Source organism: Balaenoptera ricei, chromosome 8 (assembly GCF_028023285.1).
Source record: "Balaenoptera ricei isolate mBalRic1 chromosome 8, mBalRic1.hap2, whole genome shotgun sequence".
Lineage (NCBI taxonomy): Eukaryota > Metazoa > Chordata > Mammalia > Artiodactyla > Balaenopteridae > Balaenoptera > Balaenoptera ricei.
This window is the reverse complement of record NC_082646.1, coordinates 102,635,121-102,658,221: the sequence shown is the minus strand read 5'-3', so window position 1 is coordinate 102,658,221 and position 23,101 is coordinate 102,635,121. Positions and strand designations below refer to the sequence as shown.

Sequence of the window (23,101 nt, the reverse complement as noted above, 5' to 3'; positions counted from 1 at the left end):
GCAGTGTGTGTTGTTTGGGCTCTGGGGAAGCAGCGTGAGTGGTCAACAGAACGACCAGAGTCCCTACTCCCAAATCACTCATGAATTTCCCTTTGGGTCCAGCAGACCTTCCTATTTCCTTCACGTTCCAACCCTGGCAACCACCATTCTATTCTGTGTTTCTGTGAGTTCAACTTTTTGTTTTTTGAAGATCCCACGTATAAGTGATATCATGCAGGATTTCTGTTTCTGTCTGGTTTATTTTACTGGTTCACAATTTTCTTCTAATACATATGGCTAGTAAGGAAACTATCCATAATCAATAAGGAATAAATGCAACCCACTGTTCTAGTGGTGCCATTATTCTTCTTTCCAGCACCATCACATCTATCTCTATTTAGAACGTGTACAAGGAATGCAGAGCAAGACAACTTAAGTCCTATAGCTTGTCATATCACAACAGCAGGACAATTTAACATCTTGTTTTCCAGAAACAGTACACATGCAAAAAGAAAATTGTTATTTAACAATAACTGTTAAAATGTATGTGGCAGAGATACTTTAAATTTGAGGTAAATCAGGAAAAATCTATAAAATTGGATCAAATTTGTGGGATTTTTATCACACATAACATTTGTACATTCTGTGAACTAGGTTAAATCTATAAATATTGAATATGACTTTTTTTTCTAAATTGACAAGATTAAAAAAATTGGCATGTTATCAACTTGTTTCAAGTTGCAGGATGAATATGAATTACTTGTATTACAAGTATGTATTACTTGTATTACAAGACTACTCTAGGTAGAAAGGGATACTTCAAATGTAATGTTCTTTTGTGTGTAAAGAGGAGTTTTACAATTAATATCAGCCATTATTCTCATACCAAGCTGTAGGACATTTTATACAATTTAATAAAGGAATTTACATATTGAAAACCCTCCAACTAACATTGTATGCTATGCACTAATGTGCTGTGCGGTTTCAGAAAATTAAAGCTTCGAAAATGTTCAGGAAGACGACTTTACTCTCAACTTTCTCTTGTAGTACAATCCACCCTTCTAAGAGTTCAGAAAGGAAACAGAAAAAATGTTGCATTGTCATCAAATAAATTTTTAAGATAATGAATTTTTTGTCTTCCTCAAAAAGGAATTTGAGAATAGGATATAATAGTGCATTGTGTACTAATCTATAGTGGTATGTATCTATATATTTATGTATATATATATTTTTCCTTCAAGACACAGGAATTTTAAAAAATTCTCACATCTCATTAAAGCCATGAAACAACAAAATTCTCACATCTCTAATGAATTAGTGTAATCATAGGTATGATTATCAGAGAAGAAAGACACTGAGGATGTACCAGTGGTAGAAAAAAATAAGAATTCTCCAAGCTGATACATCAAGGTAGAAGCACTTCCTTATTTTGGGAGATGACCTGAAATTCTGTTGGTCTAAGACAGCACTTCTATATGACATCTGCAATCATCATCGCATCACTGGAATTTTCTGAATACTGACAACATAAAACAGCACAGATTCTAGTAATAAATTATATTAGCTGCTTATTTTTACCTGAAAAGGGCTTTATTTTACTTAAATTTTGAAGGCTATTTTCACTGGGATGTAGAATTTTATCAATGTTTTTCCTGAAGCGCTTTTTACGATGCTGTTCCAGTGCATTCGAACTTTGTAGTGATGAGAAGTCAACTGCAATTCTTATTATTCCAGGAAGGAAATGTGTCTTTTATGTCTCTGACTGCTTTGTCCCCCCACTTTTTAATTTTACGTATTTATTTTATTGTGGTTGAAAATTATGAGATCTTAACAGATATGTAAGTGTACAGCACAGTATTGTTCTCTATGAGCACAGCAGACCTCTAGGACTTTTTCATCTTACAAAATGGATACTTTATACTCATGATAAGCAACTCATCATCTTTCCCTCTCCCCAGCTCCTCGTAACTACCACTCCACTTTTTGCTTGTATGCATATCATTACTTTAGATACCTCATGTAAGTGGAATCATGCACTATTCGTCCTTCTGTGACTAGCTTATTTCACTTAGCATAAAGTCCTCAAGTTTCATTCATGTTGTCATATATTGCAGCATTTCCATCTTTTTTAAGGCTGAATAATATTCCATTCTATGTATGTACCACATTTTCTTTATCCATTGGTCTGTCCACGGACATTTAGGTTGCTTCCACATCTTGGCTACTGTAAATAATGTTGCAATGAACATGGGAGTGCAGATAGTTATTCAAGATCCTGAGTTCAACTCCTTTGTCTATATACCCAGAAGTGGAACTGCCGGATCACATGGTAGTTCTAGTTTTAATTTTTGGAGGAACTGTTATACTGTTTTTCACAGCGTCTGCACCATTTTACATTGCTACCAACGGTGCACAAGTGGCTGAATTTCTCTACATCCTTGCGAACGATTTTTAGTTTTTGCTTTTGGGAAAAGCTGGAATTTGGGGGGTTTGCCTTGCTCACTCTGCATTAAGCTGGGGAGGAGGGGCTATTACCAGTGAGTGTGCACTAGTTCAAACCATCACCTTTGTTCTCAGTGGTTCCTAACATGGGGCTCTTTCCTCTCAACACTCAGACTCAGGCAAGATGGAAAAATAAGTCCCTCAGGCTAGACCATTGCATGTCCGGTCCAGTCCTCTCATCTTCCCTGGGACAAGCTGGGAGTTGGGGTCTTCCTCCCAGCATGAAGTGCTGTGCTGCAGGGCTTGGGGGAGTATGGTAAGAAGGTACCACATATTTCCCTAGTGGCTTCAATACTGCTGGTTTCATGCCCACCTGGTGTGCAGGAGCCTCTCAAGTGGTCTCTGGATTTCTCACAAGGGGAATTGAGCTGTGTATTATTTTTATTTTTTTATTTTTATTTTTTTTAATTTTTTTTTTATAGCTACTTTTTAAATTTTTATTTATTTATTTATTTTTGGCTGTGCTGGGTCTTCGGTTCGTGCGAGGGCTTTCTCTAGTTGCGGCAAGTGGGGGCCACTCTTCATCGCGGTGCGGGGACTGCTCTTCATCGCGGTGCGCGGGCCTTTCACTATCGCGGCCCCTCCCGTTGCGGGGCACAGGCTCCAGACACGCAGGCTCAGTAGTTGTGGCTCACGGGCCCAGCTGCTCCGTGGCATGTGGGATCTTCCCAGACCAGGGCTCGAACCCGTGTCCCCTGCATTAGCAGGCAGATTCTCAACCACTGCGCCACCAGGGAAGCCCCTGAGCTGTGTATTATTTTTAAATTGGTGTGCCTAGCGTTTGGAGAGTGTAGGGTTTCCTATTATGCCATTTTACTGACTCTGACTGCTTTTATGACTTTCCTTTTATCTTTGCCTTTCAGAAATTTAATTATCATATTTCTAGGATTGTTTTACTCTGTGTTTAAACTTAAGGTTTATTGAGATCCTTGGTTGTGTAGGTAGATATTTTAAACCAAATTTGCAATTTTGGGGCCATTAAAAAATGTTTTGTTCCTCTCTCTCTCTCTCTCTTTTTTCTCCTTCTGGGACTGCAATTATACATCTGTTAGATAATTTGATACAATGTCACTGGGGATCTAGCCTTATTTTATTCAGAATTTTGAATATTAGAACCAGAATTAGCTAAATTATCAGACATTCACGAACTCCACTGGCCTCATGAGTATGGCTGGGCCTAGGGCCCTAAGGAAAGAATTATTGCCACTAAACATTTTTATGCACATTAGCACATGCATATTGCATTGTATTAGATAATTTTTCATTGATTTAATATAACATTTCCATATGCTTACCATGTACCAGGAACTTAAGCTATTATTGTCTAAGCAATTATAACTCTGCATATCTAAATTAAGAAAAGATATGATCTTATTTCTGCTTCTACCTAGGATTTAGAAAGCGGAGAAAGCTTTGTCCCCACACTAATGATGAGAAAAGGCTGGATAGACTACAAGATCATATATTTTCTGGGACTCATTAGGGGTCAGTCGGCACAGGGAAACCCACTAGCCTGAATTCCACTTACGGACGGGCCCTTCTTAGATAAGAGTACTATTATTTACTCCTTATTGTAGATACAAGACACAGAGATGTGGAAAGATCAACTAATCAGTCCAAGATCACAGTAGGTAAGAGGTGCAGTCATGATCTCAACCCTGTTAGTTCGGCCCCATCTTGCTCATCTGAGCCCCTCTGCTATGCTGCTTCTGTCATCATTGGCAGCCCTAACCCAGCACCCAGAGAAACACTCCCACGAAGACTGACACCAGTGCTCCTGAACCTTTTCCCTTGTACCTGACCCCAAAGCGTGTGAGAAGATTTATGTCTGCTATCTTGTGTAACACAGCAAAGATAATAACCACAGAGTCAAGGAAGTGTCGCCGGCAAATCCCATTAACAATTCACAGGGAGTGTGTACATGTCCATCCTAAACTCCCAATCTATCCCTGCCCCCTCCCACCCTTCTGCTATATTTAAAATAGATAACCAACAAGGATCTACTGCATAGCACAGGGAACTCTACTCAATAGTCTGTAATAACCTATATGGGAAAGGAATTTGAAAAAGAGTAGATACGTGTACGTGTATAAGTGAATCACTTTGCTGCACACCTGAAACTAACACAGCATTGTTAATCAACTATGCTCCAATATAAAATAAAAATTCAAAAAAAACCAAAACCAGTTCCCGGGGAAAACAAATAGAATCTGGGTAATAAAATCAAGTCTAATCTTTCTCTTTTCTTTTGTGCTTCATCTGGTTTCATTTGCTCACAGGGTGCCTCGTGCAGAGGGCTCACACCCGGCGCTTCAGGCCACAGTTCCTGGTGTAAATGGCTGCACGGACACTTCAGCTCTGAGGGCCGTGTGCAGAAGCACCACCCACAAGGCCAAGATTCAAGATGGTGGCAGTGGCAGAGGGCCGTGTGCACAGACCCTGCACCCGACACTGCCATCTGGAGCCCTGAGCAATACGCCTGCCCCAGACCCTGGAGAACTCCACACCCTCCCTGCCAAGGAGAGAACCCTATAAAGCAGCCCTGCCCACCGCCTGTCAGGGAGAGTGTGTGTTCTAGAGCCAGAACTTGCGCCTCTCCATTCCCTGATGGGAGAATAAAGCTCTCCTTTGCTTCTAAGCTGGACTAGTTCTCATTTTATTGGTGGGAGTGACGCCAGGCAGGAGGACCCTTCTTGGGGACCCATTGGAGAGGGTTGGTAACAGAAGAGCAGAGAAAACCCTTGGTTACCTGGCATGACAACACTATTTTTTTTCCAGCTGGGAAAACATTCCAGAGAGGTTAAGAGAGTAGTTTAAGGTTAAAGGGTAATAGAGGCTCTTGAATATTCTGACTGAGTGAGTGTAAGGGCTGAAAGAGACAGAGGACCAGGGGTCTGGGTTCAGGTGGGAAAGAGAAGGACCCCACTCTTGTGTTGTAGATAGTCTTTGCAGGATATGGACTCTACTGGGGCCAAGGGGTCCACTAGGCTGATTCCTCCCCCACCCCACCCACTTTCCCCTTCGTTAACCATAAGTTTGTTTTCTATGTCTGTGGGTCTATTTTTGTTTTGTTTTGTAAATAAGTTCATTTGTGTCTTTGTTTTTTCAGATTCTACATATAATCAATATCATTTGATATTTGTCTTTCTCTGTCTGGCTTACTTCACTTAGTATGATAATCTCTAGATCCATCCATGTTGCTGTAAATGGCATTATTTCATTCTTTTTAATGAATATTATTTTATATATACATACATACATGTATATGTTTGTATATACATACTACATCTTCTTCATCCATTCATCTTTTGATGGACACTTAGATTGCTTCCATGTCTTGCCTATTGTAAATAGTGCTGTTATGAACATTGGGGTGCATGTTTCTTTTCAAATTACAGTTTTTGTCTTTTCCGGATATATACCCAGGAGTGAGATTGTAGGATCATATGGTAACTCTATTTTTGTTTTTTTTAAGGAACCTCCATACTGTTCTCCATAGTGGCTGTACCGACTTACATTCCCACCAACAGTGTAGGAGGGTTCCTTTTTCTGCACACCCTCTCCAACATTTATCATTTGTAGACTTTTTGATGATGGCCATTCTGAGACAGAACAGTTTCAATGGCCTTTAGCCTTGGAGAAAGAGTAATGAATAATTATAACAACTTCAACCCCAGGAGACAAGATGGAGAATTAATATTCGAGGAGGACAGAGGTGAACATGTGTAAACTTGTGCTGTGCTGGTCTATGGACTGAAGGAGCACACAAAGTTTTTCAATTTTCTGGACACTAGGCAACCCTGCCCCTGCTCCTCTGATTAGAGTGACTCCTCCCCTCCACTAACCTGCTGAACAAGGGTAAGAGTGATGAGGTGGAGGACCCAGATAGTGTCAATCTTCCCTCCCTGGTCATTTCACAGAGTGGGCTCTCTTTTCTATGAACCCTCCTTTCTCTTCTGAGAATGGTAGAACAAGTGTTCATGTGGGGTACTGGGCACTTTGGAGGGAAAGCCTCTGGGTTTAAATTCTATCCAGTTCAGCCACACTGAGCCTCAGTTTCCTTCTCTATAAAAGTGAGACTAAGAAGTGCCCGAGTTAAATCATTGTGGGGATGTTTAACTGGAGCCTCAGAATGGGCAGGGGAGAGGACACAGATTATCCTAAAAAAGCGAGGATCCTAAGAGCTTTAGTCACCCTGTGCAAATGATTTTCTGTACTGCGTACGTGTAGGAAGAAAAGTCAGATTCTGCAAACCAGACCTGAACCATATCTTTCCTAATATCTTTCTCTTATTGCAGGTACTTGAGAATGGGAAGGGGAGGAGAAAGGTATTGCCTATACAGTGTGACCCTTCCAGTATCTGGCTTGTTGGCTTCACATAGCTTGGTTATCAGAGTAATGACAGGGCCTGCGGGGCAAAGAGCAGCCTGGCGTTTCAGAAAGAGAAGCTCAGATGGCACACTGGCAGCCTCTCAGCCTTGCAAAACCAGCTCCCTCAACATGAGACCCAGAGAGCAAGGGATAGATTTCATGAGAGCTAACACCCAACTTTTTGCCTAGTGCAAGGTCCACATGACAAGCCTCAGCTCGGCAATTTGTGAAGAAAACGTACCTAAAAGCACTCTGCAAGACCTGCTTAACTGTCTGCGCCAGAGGGAAATTTCATGATCTAAAGGTCTCTCCTCTTCATTTGTTCCTGCAAAGATTGGTGTGAAGACAGCTTTCCAGGTGAGAACTCATGCCAAAAAAAAAAAAAAAAAAAAAAAAGATAATCATTGTTTTGTGACATCCTCTCCACTTACATGAGACAAATCAAAATGCTCATACTTTGTTCTCTTTGTTCTGCTCAGAATACGATGACAAATATACCTAAGGAAAAGGAATAACTTCAACTTAAGAAACGTGTATCTGGCACCTATTCTGTAAAAGACAACTTGTTAGGCACTATGAAAAATTCTTGCAGTTTTTGGATCTGAACTAATAAAGGAATGAGGAAAGATCTGGGCATTTTCTGGCAGTGGGGTGGTGGTGAATGGAGCACTTAATGCGTGAAAGCACTCTAAACAGCACCCTGTTGAATCCTTCTGGTTATATTTTAAAGTAGGCAGTTTTTTGTCTCCATGAATGATAAGAAGATTGCTGTACTTAAAGTCAGAGAGGAAATGAGTAGCTGAGTAAGGACAAGAATACAGACCAGACCTATTATTTATTTAAATCGTATAATAAACAAACTTACTTTAAAGTTTTCACCTATATTGCTACTACCACAATCTATCTTTTTATTTGTCTGTGTTCTCTTATAAATTTATGCTTATGTATGTGGTATATGAACTGTTTTAGGCCCTACATTTTCTCATTTTATTTCAATCCTTTCCCATGTGTCCATATGTGTAGGAATTATGCTAATATCATGGAGTTGCACCATAGTTTATATTTCCTTCCCCTAATGTTGAACACTGGGATTTTGTTCAGTCCTTGCTTATCTTTGTGTAGCTTTATCAGATTCTGCTGAGAGCTTTTTTCTTCTTTTGAATTGTTTTCTTTGGATTAATTTCTTCTCTGGGAAAAACTAGGTCCAAGGTTCTGAATTTTACTCCCAAGGACATTGCCTGTTGCCCAGTTCTGTCAGCTCACAGTGAGTGTGTCCAATGTCCTGGAGAATCACAGTCTCAGTTGTTCTCAATCTACCTTATTTATGAGGCACCATGCTTGGTTGTTGGTTTGTGTGTGCATTCTTGGAGGGTGGTTCCAAACCCTATACTTTTCAGGAAACATGGTAATATTACACCCCACAGATATTTTAATTTTGTTGAAGTATAGTTGATTTACAGTGTTGTGTTAATTTCTACTGTACAGCAAAATGATTCAGTCACATATACATATATATATGTTTTATAAATATATATATATATATATATTCCTTCATATTCTTTTCCATTATGTTTTATCACAGGATATTGAATACAGTTCTGTGTGCTATACAGTAAGACCTTGTTGTTTATCCATCCTATATATAATAGTTTTCATCTGCTAATTCCAAACTTGCATTCTATCCCTCCACCACCCCCCTCCCCCACTTGGCAAACACAAATCTGTTCTCTATGTCTGTGAATCTGTTTCTCTTTCGTAGATATGTTCATTTGTGTCATATTTCAGATTGCACACTTGGGCAATATCATATGGCATTTGTCTTTCTCTTTCTGACTTACTTCACTTAGTATGATAATTTCTATGTCCATCCATGTTGCTGCAAATGGTATTATTCCGTTCTTTTTTATGACTGAGTAATATTCCGTTGTATTATATATATATATATATATATATATATATATATATATATGTCACATCTTCTTTATTCATTCTTCTGTCGATGGACATTTAGGTTGTTTCCATATTTTGGCTATTTTAAATAGTGCTGCTATGAACATAGGGGTGCATGTATCTTTTCAAATTACAATTTTGTCTGAGTATGTGCCCAGGAGTGGGATTGCTGGATCATATGGCAACTCTATTTTTAGTTTTTTGGGGAACCTCCATACTGTTTTCCATAGTGGCTGCACCAGTTTACATTCCCACCAACAGTGTAGGAGGGCTCCCTTTTCTCCACACCCTCTCCAACATTTATTATTTGTAGACTTTTTAACGATGGCCATTCTGACTTCACCCCACAGATTTGACATTCATCTTTACGTTGCAACTCATACTCCTTCTGAGTTGCCTCTAGATAAAAGATAAGATTGGCCTCAGGAATGCTATACTTTTTACAGTCTTAAGATCCTCTGGATTCAATTCTATCTACTCTCTTGAATAAACGATCCAGTGATGTCTGGGTAGTAGCTCTTTGTTTTTCTTGTCATAGATGACACGATAGCACTGGATTGCGTTCTGAATGGCTGCTGCAACTTTTGTGTACCATTCTACATTCGGGACCTGTGCCTCAAAAACTAACAGTGCCTCCTCAAATAAAGAAGATCCCCTTGTCATTTCCTACGTCGTGAATCTCTTCAGTTCTTCAGTTACTTCTTCCTCTTGTCTCTCTTCATCCTTTCTCTGGGCCTCCAATTCCATCAGGTCTTCATTAGTAAGCTCCTCATGTTGGGCAGCAAGGAATTCAATGAAGTTGTCTTATTGCAGATCTAGCTCCACCTTCTCGCTGAGGGTCACTAAGTTGCTGAAGACCTCTTTGGACTCCTCATCCACCTTCTCAAATCCACAAAAGTCGTGAGCAAACTTCAGGCAAAGGTTCTTCCCAACCCCATTCATGGTGATGGCTGTAACCTCACAACAAGCAAAGTCAATGTTTTTATGGCCTTGTAGATGTTACCATCCTTCCAAAATTGTCGCAAGATTGTTCCTGATTCATCACTCGCCTTTACTGCCAGGTGAAAAGTGTGACATAAATAATATTTCTTAAAAGTCACTATAATTGAGACTTCCCGGGTGGTCTAGTGGTTAAGACTCTGCATCCCAATGCAGGGGGCCCAGTTTCGATCCCTGGTCAGGGAACTAGATCCCACATGCCGCAGTGAAGATCCCGCACTCAGCAATGAAGATCCCGCGTGCCGCAACTAAGACCCGGTGCAGCCAAATAAATAAATAAATAAATATTAAAAAACAAAAGTCGTTACAACTCCCTGGTCCATAGGTTGGATGAGCGACGCACGTTCGCATCTTTGAAAGTTCAAAACTTGAAATTTCATATATAAGGGACTTACTGTATTCCACCTTGGCCAAAAACAGAAATGCCCTTGCTATTCTAAAATCACAAATTTACCCAGTTCTGGCCTGGAGCATGTCATCTCAGGCATGGTGGGTTTTAATACAACACCTTCTCAGAATACCTCTTCGGCGTCTTCATTAAAAAGTAACTTGGGGCTTCCCTGGTGGCACGGTGGTTGAGAGTCTGCCTGCCAATGCAGGGGACACGGGTTCGAGCCCTGGTCTGGGAAGATCCCACATGCCACAGAGCAACTAGGCCCGTGAGCCACAATTACTGAGCCTGCGCGTCTGGAGCCTGTGCTCCGCAACGGGAGAGGCCGCGACAGTGAGAGGCCCGCGCACCGCGATGAAGAGTGGCCCCCACTTGCCGCAACTGGAGAGAGCCCTCGCACAGAAACGAAGACCCAACACAGCCATAAATAAATAAATAAATAAAAATTAAACTTTAAAAAAAAAAAAAAAGTTAATCGATAACATTAAAAAAAAAAAAAAAAAAAAAGTAACTTGGTACTCCTAAGATCACAGTTCCAAATCAGAACACTGTGACACTGCCTCTTTTCTTCCTTTCTCATGTCAGTAGGATTTTATGGGATTTTTTTTTTTTATGGGATGTTTTGACCATCCCAATTTGATGCAGTGAGTCAAATATGTAAAAATACTATTTTTATGCTACCTAGTAATTATGCAACATGTATCATAGATCCAAGAGTAGGGCTTAGAGATGGAGTAAGACTCAAAAATAGGGTGAGGCTCAGTGATAAAGTGAGAGCACCAGCCTGAAATAGGACTTGGCAATTAAATAAACAAGGAGTTCCCTGGCCGTCCAGTGGTTAGGACTCGGCGCTTTCACTGCCGGGGCCTGGGTTCAATCCCTGGTTGGGGAACTAAGATCCCGCAAGCCACATGGTGTGGCCTAAATAGATAAAGAAACAAACAAACAATAAGATAATTTGTTTATATTTTAAACCATGTCAAAATGCCCTATATTTAAAAGGTGACATCAAAATATCATGCAGTATACAGCACTTTAACTCAAGTGGGGAGAAGGAGGAGGGGGGAGACGAGGAGGGGAAAGAAAGGACAGTAAGGAAGAGGAGTGGTAGTAGTAATAAAATAACATATGCTCAGTGTTTACTATGTGACAGACTCTTTAAGCACTTATTTACTCTTTTAACATATTAGCTCATTTAATCCTCACAACAGTTCTATGAGTCAGGTAATACTATTATCCCATCTACTTTGAAGAAACCAAGGTACAGAGAGGCTAAGTAACTTTCCAAGGTTGCACAGCTTATTACTGGTAGAGTCAGAAAAATCACTGATAGCAACTAAATTTTTTAAAAAATGTTATATATATTTTAGAATGTGTTTGCTAATGTAAAGTGAAGTTAATGACTAGAATTCATCGGGGTTTTAAGAAAGTGAGCTGAAAAATTCAGAAGGCAGGCCCTGCAGTTTCTGCCAGTCTCATCCTTCCTTGGAATGGCTGATGACTTTAGTGAAGATGACACCAATAAAGAGACACTGAAGAGGGCTCTGGCAATTAGCAGAGAACTTGCTACTTTTGTTTCTGAATCTCCTCCTGATCTTCTCATTCCTGGCTGTTTCCTGGTTGTCTCTCCAGGACAAGGTGTCTTGCACGATGTTCCCATTGCAAGGTGCCCAGATGCTGCAGATGCTGGAGAAATCCTTGAGGAAGAGCCTTCCTACATCCTTAAAGGTGACAATGGAAAATTCTGAGAGGAGTAGGAAGAGAAAATTCCTGTGATGAAGGGAAAGAGAGACTAATATTTATTGAGCACCTATTCTGTGCCAGTGCATATTTTCTCTCATTTAATTTGCATAACCTCTCTACAAGATATTTGCTGTTATGCCCATGTCACTGATGTGAAGATGGAGGCTCAGTGAAGTGGTTTGCCCAATACCCCACAAATAGTGAGCTGCAGTGCTATGGTATGAACGTAGGAATGCCTGAGACCTAACATTGCTTTTTGCTCCAAGTTGATTCAAAAAGTATTCCCTTGCTCCTTTCCAAGAAACGTTCCATAATAGCACTGGAAACTTGCCCAGAGTTCTCCCACAAAGTTAGCTGAGACTACATGTTAATTTTTAATTTGTTCTCCTTAAAGGAACACTTGCCAGGTGAGAGGTTAACCATCATGAGCCTTCTTTAAAATTAATAATAAGTCAATTTCTATTTCACTTAGATTTTCCAATTGCTCCGAACTTATGGCATATCAAGCTATTTTGTGGCTGACTCTGAGGATCTCTGTTAACCAAGTACAACTGATCAGAAATCTCAGGATTAAATAGAACATATACATAGATGCCCACATCCAGAACTGTTCGAGAGCAACTCTAATGATTGGCTGAGGTCCTCACCTGTGATTTTCTTTAGCAACCAAAGGGATGGGGTCCATTCCAGTGGAATTTAAGTACAACCGTGTGTGTGTGAATGTGTGTGTGTGTGTAATGTGTGTGTGTGTGTGTGTGTATTTGGAGAACAAATTATTTCCCTGAAATTTTTTTGTGGAAAGAAAACTAGATTTCTACTGTTTTATAAGACACTCCTATAAGATGCATACATTTTAGATAAGATAAATGCATTCACCTGCCCCACTCCCTAATAGAATTGTTACTCCATCTTTCTGTATAAAGGAGAAAAATGTTAGCATTATTTTATTTGTAGATCATATGGCTTCATTTTCATTTATTAGAAATAGACTAATGAAACAACTCGCCCTGTGCTTTAATTACTGCCAAAAATGACTTCAAATCAACTAATTTAAAACTAAAATGTCACCCACTTTGGTGGATCCCACTAATATTAATCTCTGTTACCTAATATTTAACTACTGTCACTTGATAATCCTTAAGATCCAGGCAACCTCTCAAAGAGACAGTCAATTTTTCTTACAGGTTACATCACTTATACATGTTATGAACACTTGCCTAAGATATTTTTATGGTAAGTAGCTATTTTTGAAAATTCTTCAACCTAAAAGTTTTTCTTCCATGCTCTGTAGTATAGAATTTTGTGATTTAAATTTCTTTTTACTCCTTGGGTTAAGTGGACCCCAAACATCTTGAGGAAACTCTTGGTGGTTTCCAAGTGTCCTTACTTGGAGCATCTCTGTGGTAAGATAAGGCGGCCCTCTTGGCTCCACAACTTTCATGAAGAAACAGCATTGGTTGTATATTAAAGATACACATTTTTACCCTAGTTGAAATCTAGAATAGTTGTTTGCCAGGTACTTTTAATGGAGGTATAACCTAGAACTCAATACTTGCTGAGTCTCAGTTGACAAAACGTCCATCTGTTCTTCTAAGTGTTGGCTATTAAGTACATTTTATTGCCTGTGTCAACTCCAGTTGAGTCAATTTAGAGTAGTTGCCTGGCTCACTACGTTCTGAGTTCAGCAGAAAAAAAAAAAAAGAGTTTTAATTAATTCAGCCCGGGGAATAAGAAAGAGGAAGAGATACACATATTTTCAGATCTTGTAATGGATAATGTATTAATGTAAAACAAATTTACACACCCCCAAATGCAAAGGCGTAAAAAGAAACATCTATATTTTGCCAAACTATACGGAATTTCTATATCAAGCCTCCATTCATGGCTGAAAACAATGATTTCAGATAAGCTCAGGCAACTTAGATTTTTTCCCCCTTCTCTTTCTCCATAGTGTAACAACAGTAGTTCACATCGGGTGGAGGGTGGTAGGAGGGAAAGATGTTGGTACAGACTTTGGTCATCATCTACCCATGGTAGAAACCATTAAACTGCATACCTTTTTTTTTTTTGGCCTTTGGTCATTGGCATGTTTCCATGCTGGTATCTGCAGAGGCTTCATGTTCACAATAGTCATGTGGCCCATGGTGGTATCCACCACTGCATTCCCCCAACCCCAAACCACCAGGACACTTAATGTCCACAGGCTATCTCATTCATTCTCTCCCTGCTTTCCTCTCTCTCTCAACAAACTATGCAAAAAGGCGGGGTTGGGGACTCAAGACTGGACCTAGACTGTAGGCTTCCACAGCCCATTCTCTTGAGCATTTTGCTTTAGCCTTTGCTTATTGGTGGGAGGAAATTACCTTTCCAGAGGGTACTGTGGACATACATGTTAAAGAGTTTTAAACATGTCCATAACCTTTGAACCAGCAGTTACCTGATGGATAATCTAAGAAAATATCAGGTGCCCATGCAAAGATTTCTGTGCAAGCATGCTCTGCAAAGAATTAGTTGTTAAAATGAAAATTTGGAAAAAGCTGAAATGACCATCAGTAGGCAAATGCACAAATGAACCATGATACAACCAAATAATGGAATCCTATGCAGTCATTAGAACATAATTGAAAAATTTTGTATTTATGAACATAGAAATACACCCACAGTTTATTCAGTGGTGAAAAATATCATGTATCAGATCATTTTACATTTGTAAAATTGTGTATCTCTATGAGTATGAATAGAAGAAAGTCTGGGAAAAGATATTATTAAATCCTACCAAAAAAAGAACAGTGTTCTTATGATAATTAACTTTGTCCCAATATTTTACCATATGCATGTTTGATTTATACCAGATGGGAAGAAAAAGCTCTCATCTGAGGTAAAAAATAAACTGTAGCATGTGGAGATTTTAGACCCAGATGCCCTATTTGTCCCTTTACTGCTGTAAAATTTCACAGTTTCATAGACATAAACCTGTCCTGGTCAAACAAGGCACTTTGCCATCCCTTCCTAATAAGCTAACCCTCTCGCTTTGTCTGGATACTGCAGGTTTATGGGACTGTCTTCCACATGAATCAGGGAAACCCATTCAAGCTAAAGGCCCTGGTGGACAAGTGGCCTGATTTTAATACAGTGGTTATCCGCCCTCAGGAGCAGGTAAGGTGCCAGATGTGGAATGAATTTGCATCTATGTTTATATTTGCTATGTGCCTACCGTGTGCCTGGTAATGTGGTAGACCCTAGGGCTACAGAAATGAATTGCAGTGATAGTGAACAAATCCTTGCCTTTAAGAACCCCACAGCCTGGAGGAGAATACAGGTAAGTAAATAAATTACAACTTAGTGTAAAATGTTCAAAAACAGAAAATGTACAATATATGGAGATAGCACAGGCAAAAGCTGATTAAACTATGGAGTTTGGAGATGGAGGTTACAGGATCAGATTAGATACACTTCTTAGTGGATGTTTCATCTGAACTGGATTTTGTAGATAAATATATCTTTGTTAGGCTGACAAAGAAAGGAGGACATTCTAACCAGAGGAAGTAACAAGGACAAAGATAGGAAGGTATGAAACAGGACAGTTAGTTGACTGATTATTAAAAAAAAATTTTATAATATTAGAATTTCCATATGCATTTTGGGGAAACATTTAAAAATTAGTGAAACTAAATAGTTAATACATTTCAAAGACAAAAAACCCTAAGTTTATTTTAAAACATCCAGTAAAATTATAAATTTATAAAAATACAAATATATCTTTCCTACAAATAATAAGTTATTTAAAATCCATGGAATTAAACAGTATATAAAATGAAGAAATTTATATTAATAATAAAAACTGAACTGCAATAAAATTATTTGACCTTTTATCTTAAATGGGATCTTAAGAAACAAAATATGTTAGTGGTATCATTGCTGACTTTTGAGTGTATTTTTCTGCAACAATTCCAACTATTTTTGAAAAGGTTTCTAATTCTGCACTCAAGATAATATTTTCCTGTGCCTTCTTCCAAATAATCGCATCTCTTATTTAATAATTTGAGGGGATCTTTCTAAATAAGTGGTTTCTTTGTTTTTCTGTAATTACAATTCGTTCAACTATTGTATTATTTTATGAAAGCATTTCTAACTGGTTTTCATCTTCTTTGTCTTAATTTAGTATAGATGGAAATTTCAATACAGAAATGTCAATAACCAAATTTAATACTGTCATCTTCATAGTTTGTGTATTCTGCAAGTGTTTGAAATATAGAAAAATTTATTCTTGCAACAGAAACTTTTCCTTGTCAATTGCTTTTCTCTTCTTCCTGTTGAGGAAGATGAAAATATAGAAGAATTCTTTCTAAATAGTTGTGTCTTTGCTTGAGTTGAAATTTTAACACAATATATGGGTAGAAAATAGTATTGTTCTGCAGTTTTTCATCATAATTTGAACACCTGAATCTCCCATCTTGATCTCATGATTTAAATGATTCAGAAAAATTTCTAATGCACCAATACAAACACCAATATTTTAGTACTTAAAAATACCACAGTATAGGGGCTTCCCTGGTGGCGCAGTGGTTGAGAATCTGCCTGCTAATGCAGGGGACACGGGCTCGCGCCCTGGTCTGGGAGGATCCCACATGCCGCGGAGCGGCTGGGCCCGTGAGCCACAACTGCTGAGCCTGCGCGTCTGGAGCCTGTGCTCCGCAACTAGAGAGGCCGCAATAGTGAGAGGCCCACGCACCGCGATGAAGAGTGGCCCCCGCTTGCCGCAACTAGAGAAAGCCCTAGCACAGAAACGAAGAACCAACATAGCAATCAATCAATCAATAAATCTTTTAAAAAAAACCAAAAAACACAGTATAGTAGAATTTAGAAAAAAGTATTACAATCATGAAAAATAAGACATTTGTTTTGCCCCCCTTTTCTCAATGATAACAGGACATGACAGATGACCTTGATCACTACACCAATACTTACCATATCTACTCCAAAGACCTCAAAAACTGTCAGGAATTCCTCAGCTTACCAGAAGTCATCAATTGGAAACAGCATTTGCAGATCCAAAGTAAGTACAAAAGGAATGGAATCTGTGCTGAATCACATCTCCATCCTGAACAATTTCTCCTATGACATGTATCTCCTTTCTCCAAGCCCCAGACCCTCAGCCTGCTGTCAGTTTTTTTACTCAGCTGCAACTATACCTGTAAAGGGGGAAAAAAACACCCTCAAAGCTTGTACCTAATGGGCTTCATATAGAGGACTGTAACATAATCCCCTAAGAGCTAAGGATTTATGGCATATTTTGTGGACATATCCAGGATGCCTTAGGGTGGTTGGGTATCAGAGCAAAGCTTTCCCCAGGGACTTTCATTCCTAGAATTGGAATGACACCTCGTGCCACAGAACACCTCCTAGGTCATAAAGAGCAGCTTATATGGTTATGAGCGTGGTCTCCAGAGTCAGACTACCTAGGATGGCATTTGCCTGTTACTTTTTTTTTTTTTTTAATTTATTTATTTATTTACTTTGGCTGTGTTGGGTCTTCGTTTCTGTGCAAGGGCTTTCTCTAGTTGCAGCAAGCGGGGGCCACTCTTCATCGCGGTGCGCGGGCCTCTCACTATCGCGGCCTCTCTAGTTGCGGAGCACAGGCTCCAGATGCGCAGGCTCAGTAATCGTGGCTCACGGGCCCAGCTGCTCCGCGGCATGTGGGATCTTCCCAGACCAGGGCTCGAACCCGTGTCCCCTGCATTGGCAGGCAGATTCTCAACCACTGCGCCACCAGGGAAGCCCTGCCTGTTACTTTGCCATGTGATCCTAGCCAGGGACTTGTCCTATCTGAGATCCTGACTTTCATATATAAAAATGAGGGTAATAATTGTACCTAGGACTTCCCGGGTGGTGCAGTGGTTAAGCATCTGCCTGCCGATGCAGGGGACACGGGTTTGAGCGCTGGTCCAGGAAGATCCCACATGCCATGGAGCAGCTAAGCCCGTGAGCCACAACTACTGAGCCTGTGTGCCACAACTACTGAGCCTGTGTGCCACGACTACCGAGCCTGTGTGCCACAACTACCGAAGCCCACGTGCTCTAGGGCCCGTACTCCACAACAAAGAGTAGCCCTCACTTGCCACAACTAGAGGAAGCCCGTGCACAGCAATGAAGACCCAACGCAGCCAAAAATAAATAAATAAATTTACTAAAAAAATAAAAAATAAATAATGGTACGTAAAACACAGCAGTGTTGAAAAGAATAAATGAAATCTTAGCTAGGAATTGCTTAGTGCAATACCTGAATGTTTCAGTTAACTTTCACTGCATAGCAAACCTCATAATTCTGTGAATCAACAATTGGACTGGGCTTTGCAAGGCAGTTGTTCTGCTGGTCTCCTCTGGGTGTAACTATGCATCTATAGTCAGTTGATGGGTGACTGTGGGCTGGTTGCTCTAGGATGGCCTAACTTACAAGTCTGAATGATGGTCTGACTGTCAGTGCTGGTTAGGCCCTGGTGACATCATGATAAGAACACATATCTTCAGCAGGCTAGCCTAGGCCTTTTCATGTGGTGTTGGCCTCAAGGTAACCAGAAGCACAAAGACATGGTGAGCCCCAATGTGCAAGCATTTTTAAGCCTCTCTCTGCATCAAATTTACTCTTTCCCATTGGTAAAACAAGTCATATGGCCAAGGTCAGATGCAGTGCAGGAGGGGACTATTCCAGGGAATGGGTACAAGGAGATGTGGGCAAATTGTGGGTCATTACTGCAACAATCTACCACATTGGGAACATAGTAAGTACTCCAGAGATGTTGGCAACTATAATTACTATTATTTTTTAAAATTTTATTTATTTTTGGCTGCGTTGGGTCTTCGTCGCTGTGCGTGGGCTTTCTCCTGTTGTGGTGAGTGGGGGCCACTCTTCACTGCAGTACACAGCCCCCCCATCGCGGTGGCCTCTCCCATTGTGGAGCACGGGCTCCAGGCGCGCAGACCCCAGTAGTTGCAGCACGTGGGCTCAGCAGCTGCGGCTCATGGGCTCTAGAGCGCAGGCTCAGCAGTTGTGGCTCACAGGCCTAGTTACTCCATGGCATGTGGGATCTTCCCAGACCAGGGATTGAACCCGTGTCCCCTGCACTGGCAGGCAGATTCCCAACCACTGCTCCACCAGGGAAGTCCCGGCAACTATAATTATTATAACTCACCTTCTTTGATCATCAAAACTGCATGATTATGTAGCCCAGAAAACTTAGTTCCAGTCTTGGTATTGCCTCTAATGGCATGACCATGGCTGAATGAATTTCTAGGCATGTTTTTGCTTCTGCGAAACAAGGAAAATTGCACAAACCCTGATTACATGACCCCAGTCATACAGCAGCAGCACCGAGCCCATCACCAAAGTTCTCTGACTAGAAATCCTCAGACACTTCCTACTCCACTGGAGAGCTTCTCCCTAGAATGGACATAAATCACTGCATTTCTCCTTATAATCCCATCTAGGTTCACAATCCAGCCTGAATGAAGTAATCCAAAGTCTTGCAGCCACTAAATCCTTCAAAGTCAAGCGATCACAAAACATTCTCTATATGGCGATTGAGGCAATAAGGGAACTGGCTCCTTCCCTGCTGGATATAAAGAACTTATCACTTAGCGATGGCAAACCCAAGGCCATGTGAGTTTGATAAAAGCTACCCTATGCTACTTACACCTCTCACTACCAAAGTAGCCTCCCAACTTCTCTTTCTGCTTTTACTCTGGCTCCCCACAATCCATCTTCTTCAAAGCAGCCAGAATAATCTTTTTTAAAAACATAATTCAAACCGTGTTTCTCCCCATTTCTTTTCTCACCTGGAATATGTCAGGCCTATGTCAACTTCTTTGACCTGTCTTGTCCTTCTAACTCACTCAGTCCAACAACACCGGCCTTCTTTCTGTTCCTCTGTCATTACAAGCTCACTTATACTCCAGACTTTGCGTTCGCTATTTCCTCTGCCTACTCTGTCTCTCAAGATAATAGAGGTAAGAACAAATATAAACCTCTAAACTCATGGACTTTGCTTTTCTCTTGGAACATCCATAGTGACCAAGAGATGTTTAAACTCTCATTGTTGGATCCTACCCATGCTGCCGTGGTGAATAAATTCTGGCATTTCGGTGGCAATGAGTGGAGCCAGAGATTCATCGAGCGCTGTATCCGGACCTTCCCCAACTTCTGCCTGCTGGGGCCTGAGGGGACCCCTGTGTCCTGGTCCCTGATGGACCAGACAGGAGAGATGCGGATGGGGGGCACCCTACCTGAGTACCGGGCCCATGGTCTCGTCACCTACGTCATCTATTACCAGACCCAGGCTCTGATCGAACGTGGCTTCCCCGTGTATTCTCATGTAGACAAGAATAACAAAATTATGCAGAAAATGAGTCACAGTCTGAATCATATCCCTGTGCCCTGCGACTGGAACCAGTGGAACTGTGTACCTCTGTGAAGCAGCACTGAATCCAAGACAGTATGGGACGGGCCTGAGGATGCAGCTGGAGGAGCCGATGGGTGGGTGGAGGGAAAGAACCAATTGTAATTGTAATCATAGGTAAAGGAGTGGACATTGTGTGGGTCCTGGGGCAGCAGTGTGATGGTCGACAGGACCACTACCGTCGATGGGCTTGCCTTAGATATCTCAGCATAAGCATCATCTGGTCCTCCTGCAGTGGTTTCATAGTTCCGTTCCCCATGCTTCCAGGGTCTCTGCCATGCTTCTTCATCCGCTACATGTTGCCCCAAATGGCTTCCCCTGGGACTCTTCGGGCATGGGTTGGTAGACCCTTGCCAGGTTCTCCAGGGAGGGCTAATACTTCCTGGGCATTACGACTTAGTCCTCTCTTTCTATGGCTTTTCCCTTAGTGAAGAGCAAGTGGACTCTACTCGTTAGGTCTGTAGACATTATCCTCTCCTCTGATTGCTGCTTTACAGGTGTATTAAATATGTTATATACAAATATATATGACATATTATGTTACACATGATATGCATGATATAGCAGGAAGAGTTATTAAGAAAAAGACTAACTTATGTTAGCCTGTCCCCCCCCCTCCACCCTTCCACTCTGGGGAAAATGATTCAATATTGTTCCTAAAAGCTGAGCGTCCTAAAGTCACCTGAAACCCTCAAACAATAAAGAGATTTTGTGTTTGATTGTATAAGCTGAAGCTAAGTGGTTCGTGTTGGGGAAACATGGCGTGAGCTAATGGGGAGAGGAAAGTGGGAACACCCAGCCCCAGGAAGGTGGGGATTTATTGAGAAGAGATGGAAGTTGAGGAGGTGGCAGGTATAGCATGCATGCCTACTGTTCCGCTTGACCTTGGCATGTTACTTCAAGATGCCCGAATTCTGTGCGGTTCAGACCATTGCCTCATGGGAGAATCTGGTTGCTGGTGTGGAAAGATATTCTTCCTGGTTGGGACAGGTTAGGTGGGAGAGTTTCCTGCCCCAGCCCTTCGAGAGAAACAGCACTAAACACCAGTACCGGGCAGCAAACAGAGCACCTGAATGAAGGTGATCACCTGGATTAAGAACCTGTTCCCTCTGGTCCACCTAAACCTGAAATTAAGCTATGGAATTGGGGATGAAGGCCCCCACAAACATACACACACACACACACACACACACACACAACTGAGGTTTAATTTCTTCGCCAGTTGAGAGAGTGAAGGCTCAGTTTCGAGCAGGTTTCTCGACTTTGTCACAATGGACATTTTAGACTGGACAATTCTTCGCTGTAGGTCTGTCCTGTGCATTTGTAGAATGTTTAGCAGAATCCCTGGCCTCTACTCACTAGATGCCATTAGCACCCTCCATCCCAATTATGACAACTAAAAATGTCTCCAGATATTAGTAAATGTCCCCTGGAGGTAAAGTCACCTCTGGTTGACATTTAGTTTAGTGGTTCTCAAAGTTGAGCCTGCATCAGAATCGCTTAGCAGGCTTGTTCACACAGGTTGCAGGGCCTCACCCCTAGATTTTCTGATTCAGTAGATCTTGGGGAGAGTTCCAGAATTTACACTTGTAGCAAGTTTCCAGGTGATGTTGACGCTGCTGGCCCAGAGACCATGCTTTGAGAACCATTGGTTTAGTGAAATAATAGAATATATCTTATTCCTAGACTATAGACGAAAATTCTGATGCCGTACTACTTTCATTTCTGTATGAGTACAAGCTGACACTCCCCTCCAAGAATTCCCTGTAGTCATCAAGGAGAAAGAGGCTTTGTGGTCCTGAAACAGGGAGAAGGAATTCAGGCTTGGGTAAAGGAAAACACACACTGGTGGCAGCATATAGCGGGACATTGTTGATAGCTAACATCTTGGCTCATTAGCTCCAAGACCTGGCCCCGCAACAGCCTGTAGGCTCCAGTGCTGGAACACCTCAGGCCAAACAACTAACTAGGCCGGAACACATCCACCCCCATCTGCAGACAGGCTGCCTAAAGCCTAAAGAGCCCACAGCCACCTCTGGGCTTGCCCCTAGACACAGCCTAGCCCACCAGAGGGCCAAGACCCAGCTCTGCCCAACAGTGGACCAGCCCCTCCCACCGGGAAGCCAGACCATGCCTTTAGACCAGCCTCACCCACCAGAGGGCAGACACAAGAAGCTAGAAAACTACAATCCTGCACTGCAGGCCAGATCCTACACTGGCACTGGCTGGGCCCTGGTCCAGCCCACTAGCTGGCCAACGCAACCTTTAGGACACGCTGGACCCCGTACCCAACTGAGTCAAGAACCAACCCCCCCCCCCACCAATAATATTAAATGAGCTCTGGGATTCCATAGCCACACTCTAGGAACCAGCTATGCCTACCAGTAGTCTGGCACTAGTCCCAAGATCTGACTTAACCAGCTAGCGGGTGGGCAACAGTCCCAGAGTCTTCGGGACCCTGACTCCGCCCACTAGTGAGCCAGCACTAGCTCCAGGGACCCCCTAGGATTCTGCAAGTAGCCACTGACCAGGTCCCACTAAATAGCAGCCAGCTACATCCACACAAGGCAGGGCCTGGCAACCAACCAGTTAAGGGCCTACCTGACCGCCCACACACTTAGCCCACCACAACAGAAAAACCCACGTAGCGTTCTTAGGGGGAACCCCTAGAGCACATAGCTTGGGTGTCGAGAGGGGAGTGCACTGCTGGGAC

The 23,101-nt window shown here is 41.6% G+C and overlaps 1 protein-coding gene across 2 annotated transcripts; it reads left to right on the top strand.

Annotated features, from left to right (window-relative positions):
• The first annotated feature begins 6,908 nt into the window (after positions 1-6,908).
• Positions 6,909-21,115, top strand: LOC132370002 (glycine N-acyltransferase-like). 2 transcript variants are annotated; one of them, XM_059929725.1, is made up of 6 exons: positions 6,909-7,209; positions 11,825-11,920; positions 14,984-15,091; positions 16,865-16,991; positions 19,421-19,592; positions 20,001-21,115. In XM_059929725.1, the coding sequence occupies exons 2-6, from the start codon at positions 11,843-11,845 to the stop codon at positions 20,401-20,403; spliced, it is 888 nt and encodes a 295-aa protein (XP_059785708.1). In that variant the 5' UTR covers positions 6,909-7,209; positions 11,825-11,842; the 3' UTR covers positions 20,404-21,115. The 2 variants fall into 2 exon arrangements, with proteins under 2 accessions (XP_059785708.1, XP_059785709.1); XM_059929726.1 differs by lacking the exon at positions 6,909-7,209 and adding an exon at positions 13,120-13,168 and having other exon boundaries at positions 11,840-11,920.
• Positions 21,116-23,101: the final 1,986 nt, after the last annotated feature.

Excerpts from the sequence above, each read along its gene's own strand:
- LOC132370002 (XM_059929725.1), top strand. The coding sequence starts at position 11,843 with ATGTTCCCATTGCAAGGTGCCCAGATGCTGCAGATGCTGGAGAAATCC. Across the intron at positions 11,921-14,983 it reads GCCTTCCTACATCCTTAAAG|GTTTATGGGACTGTCTTCCA; the intron begins GTGACAATGGAA and ends TGGATACTGCAG. Across the intron at positions 16,992-19,420 it reads ACAGCATTTGCAGATCCAAA|GTTCACAATCCAGCCTGAAT; the intron begins GTAAGTACAAAA and ends AATCCCATCTAG.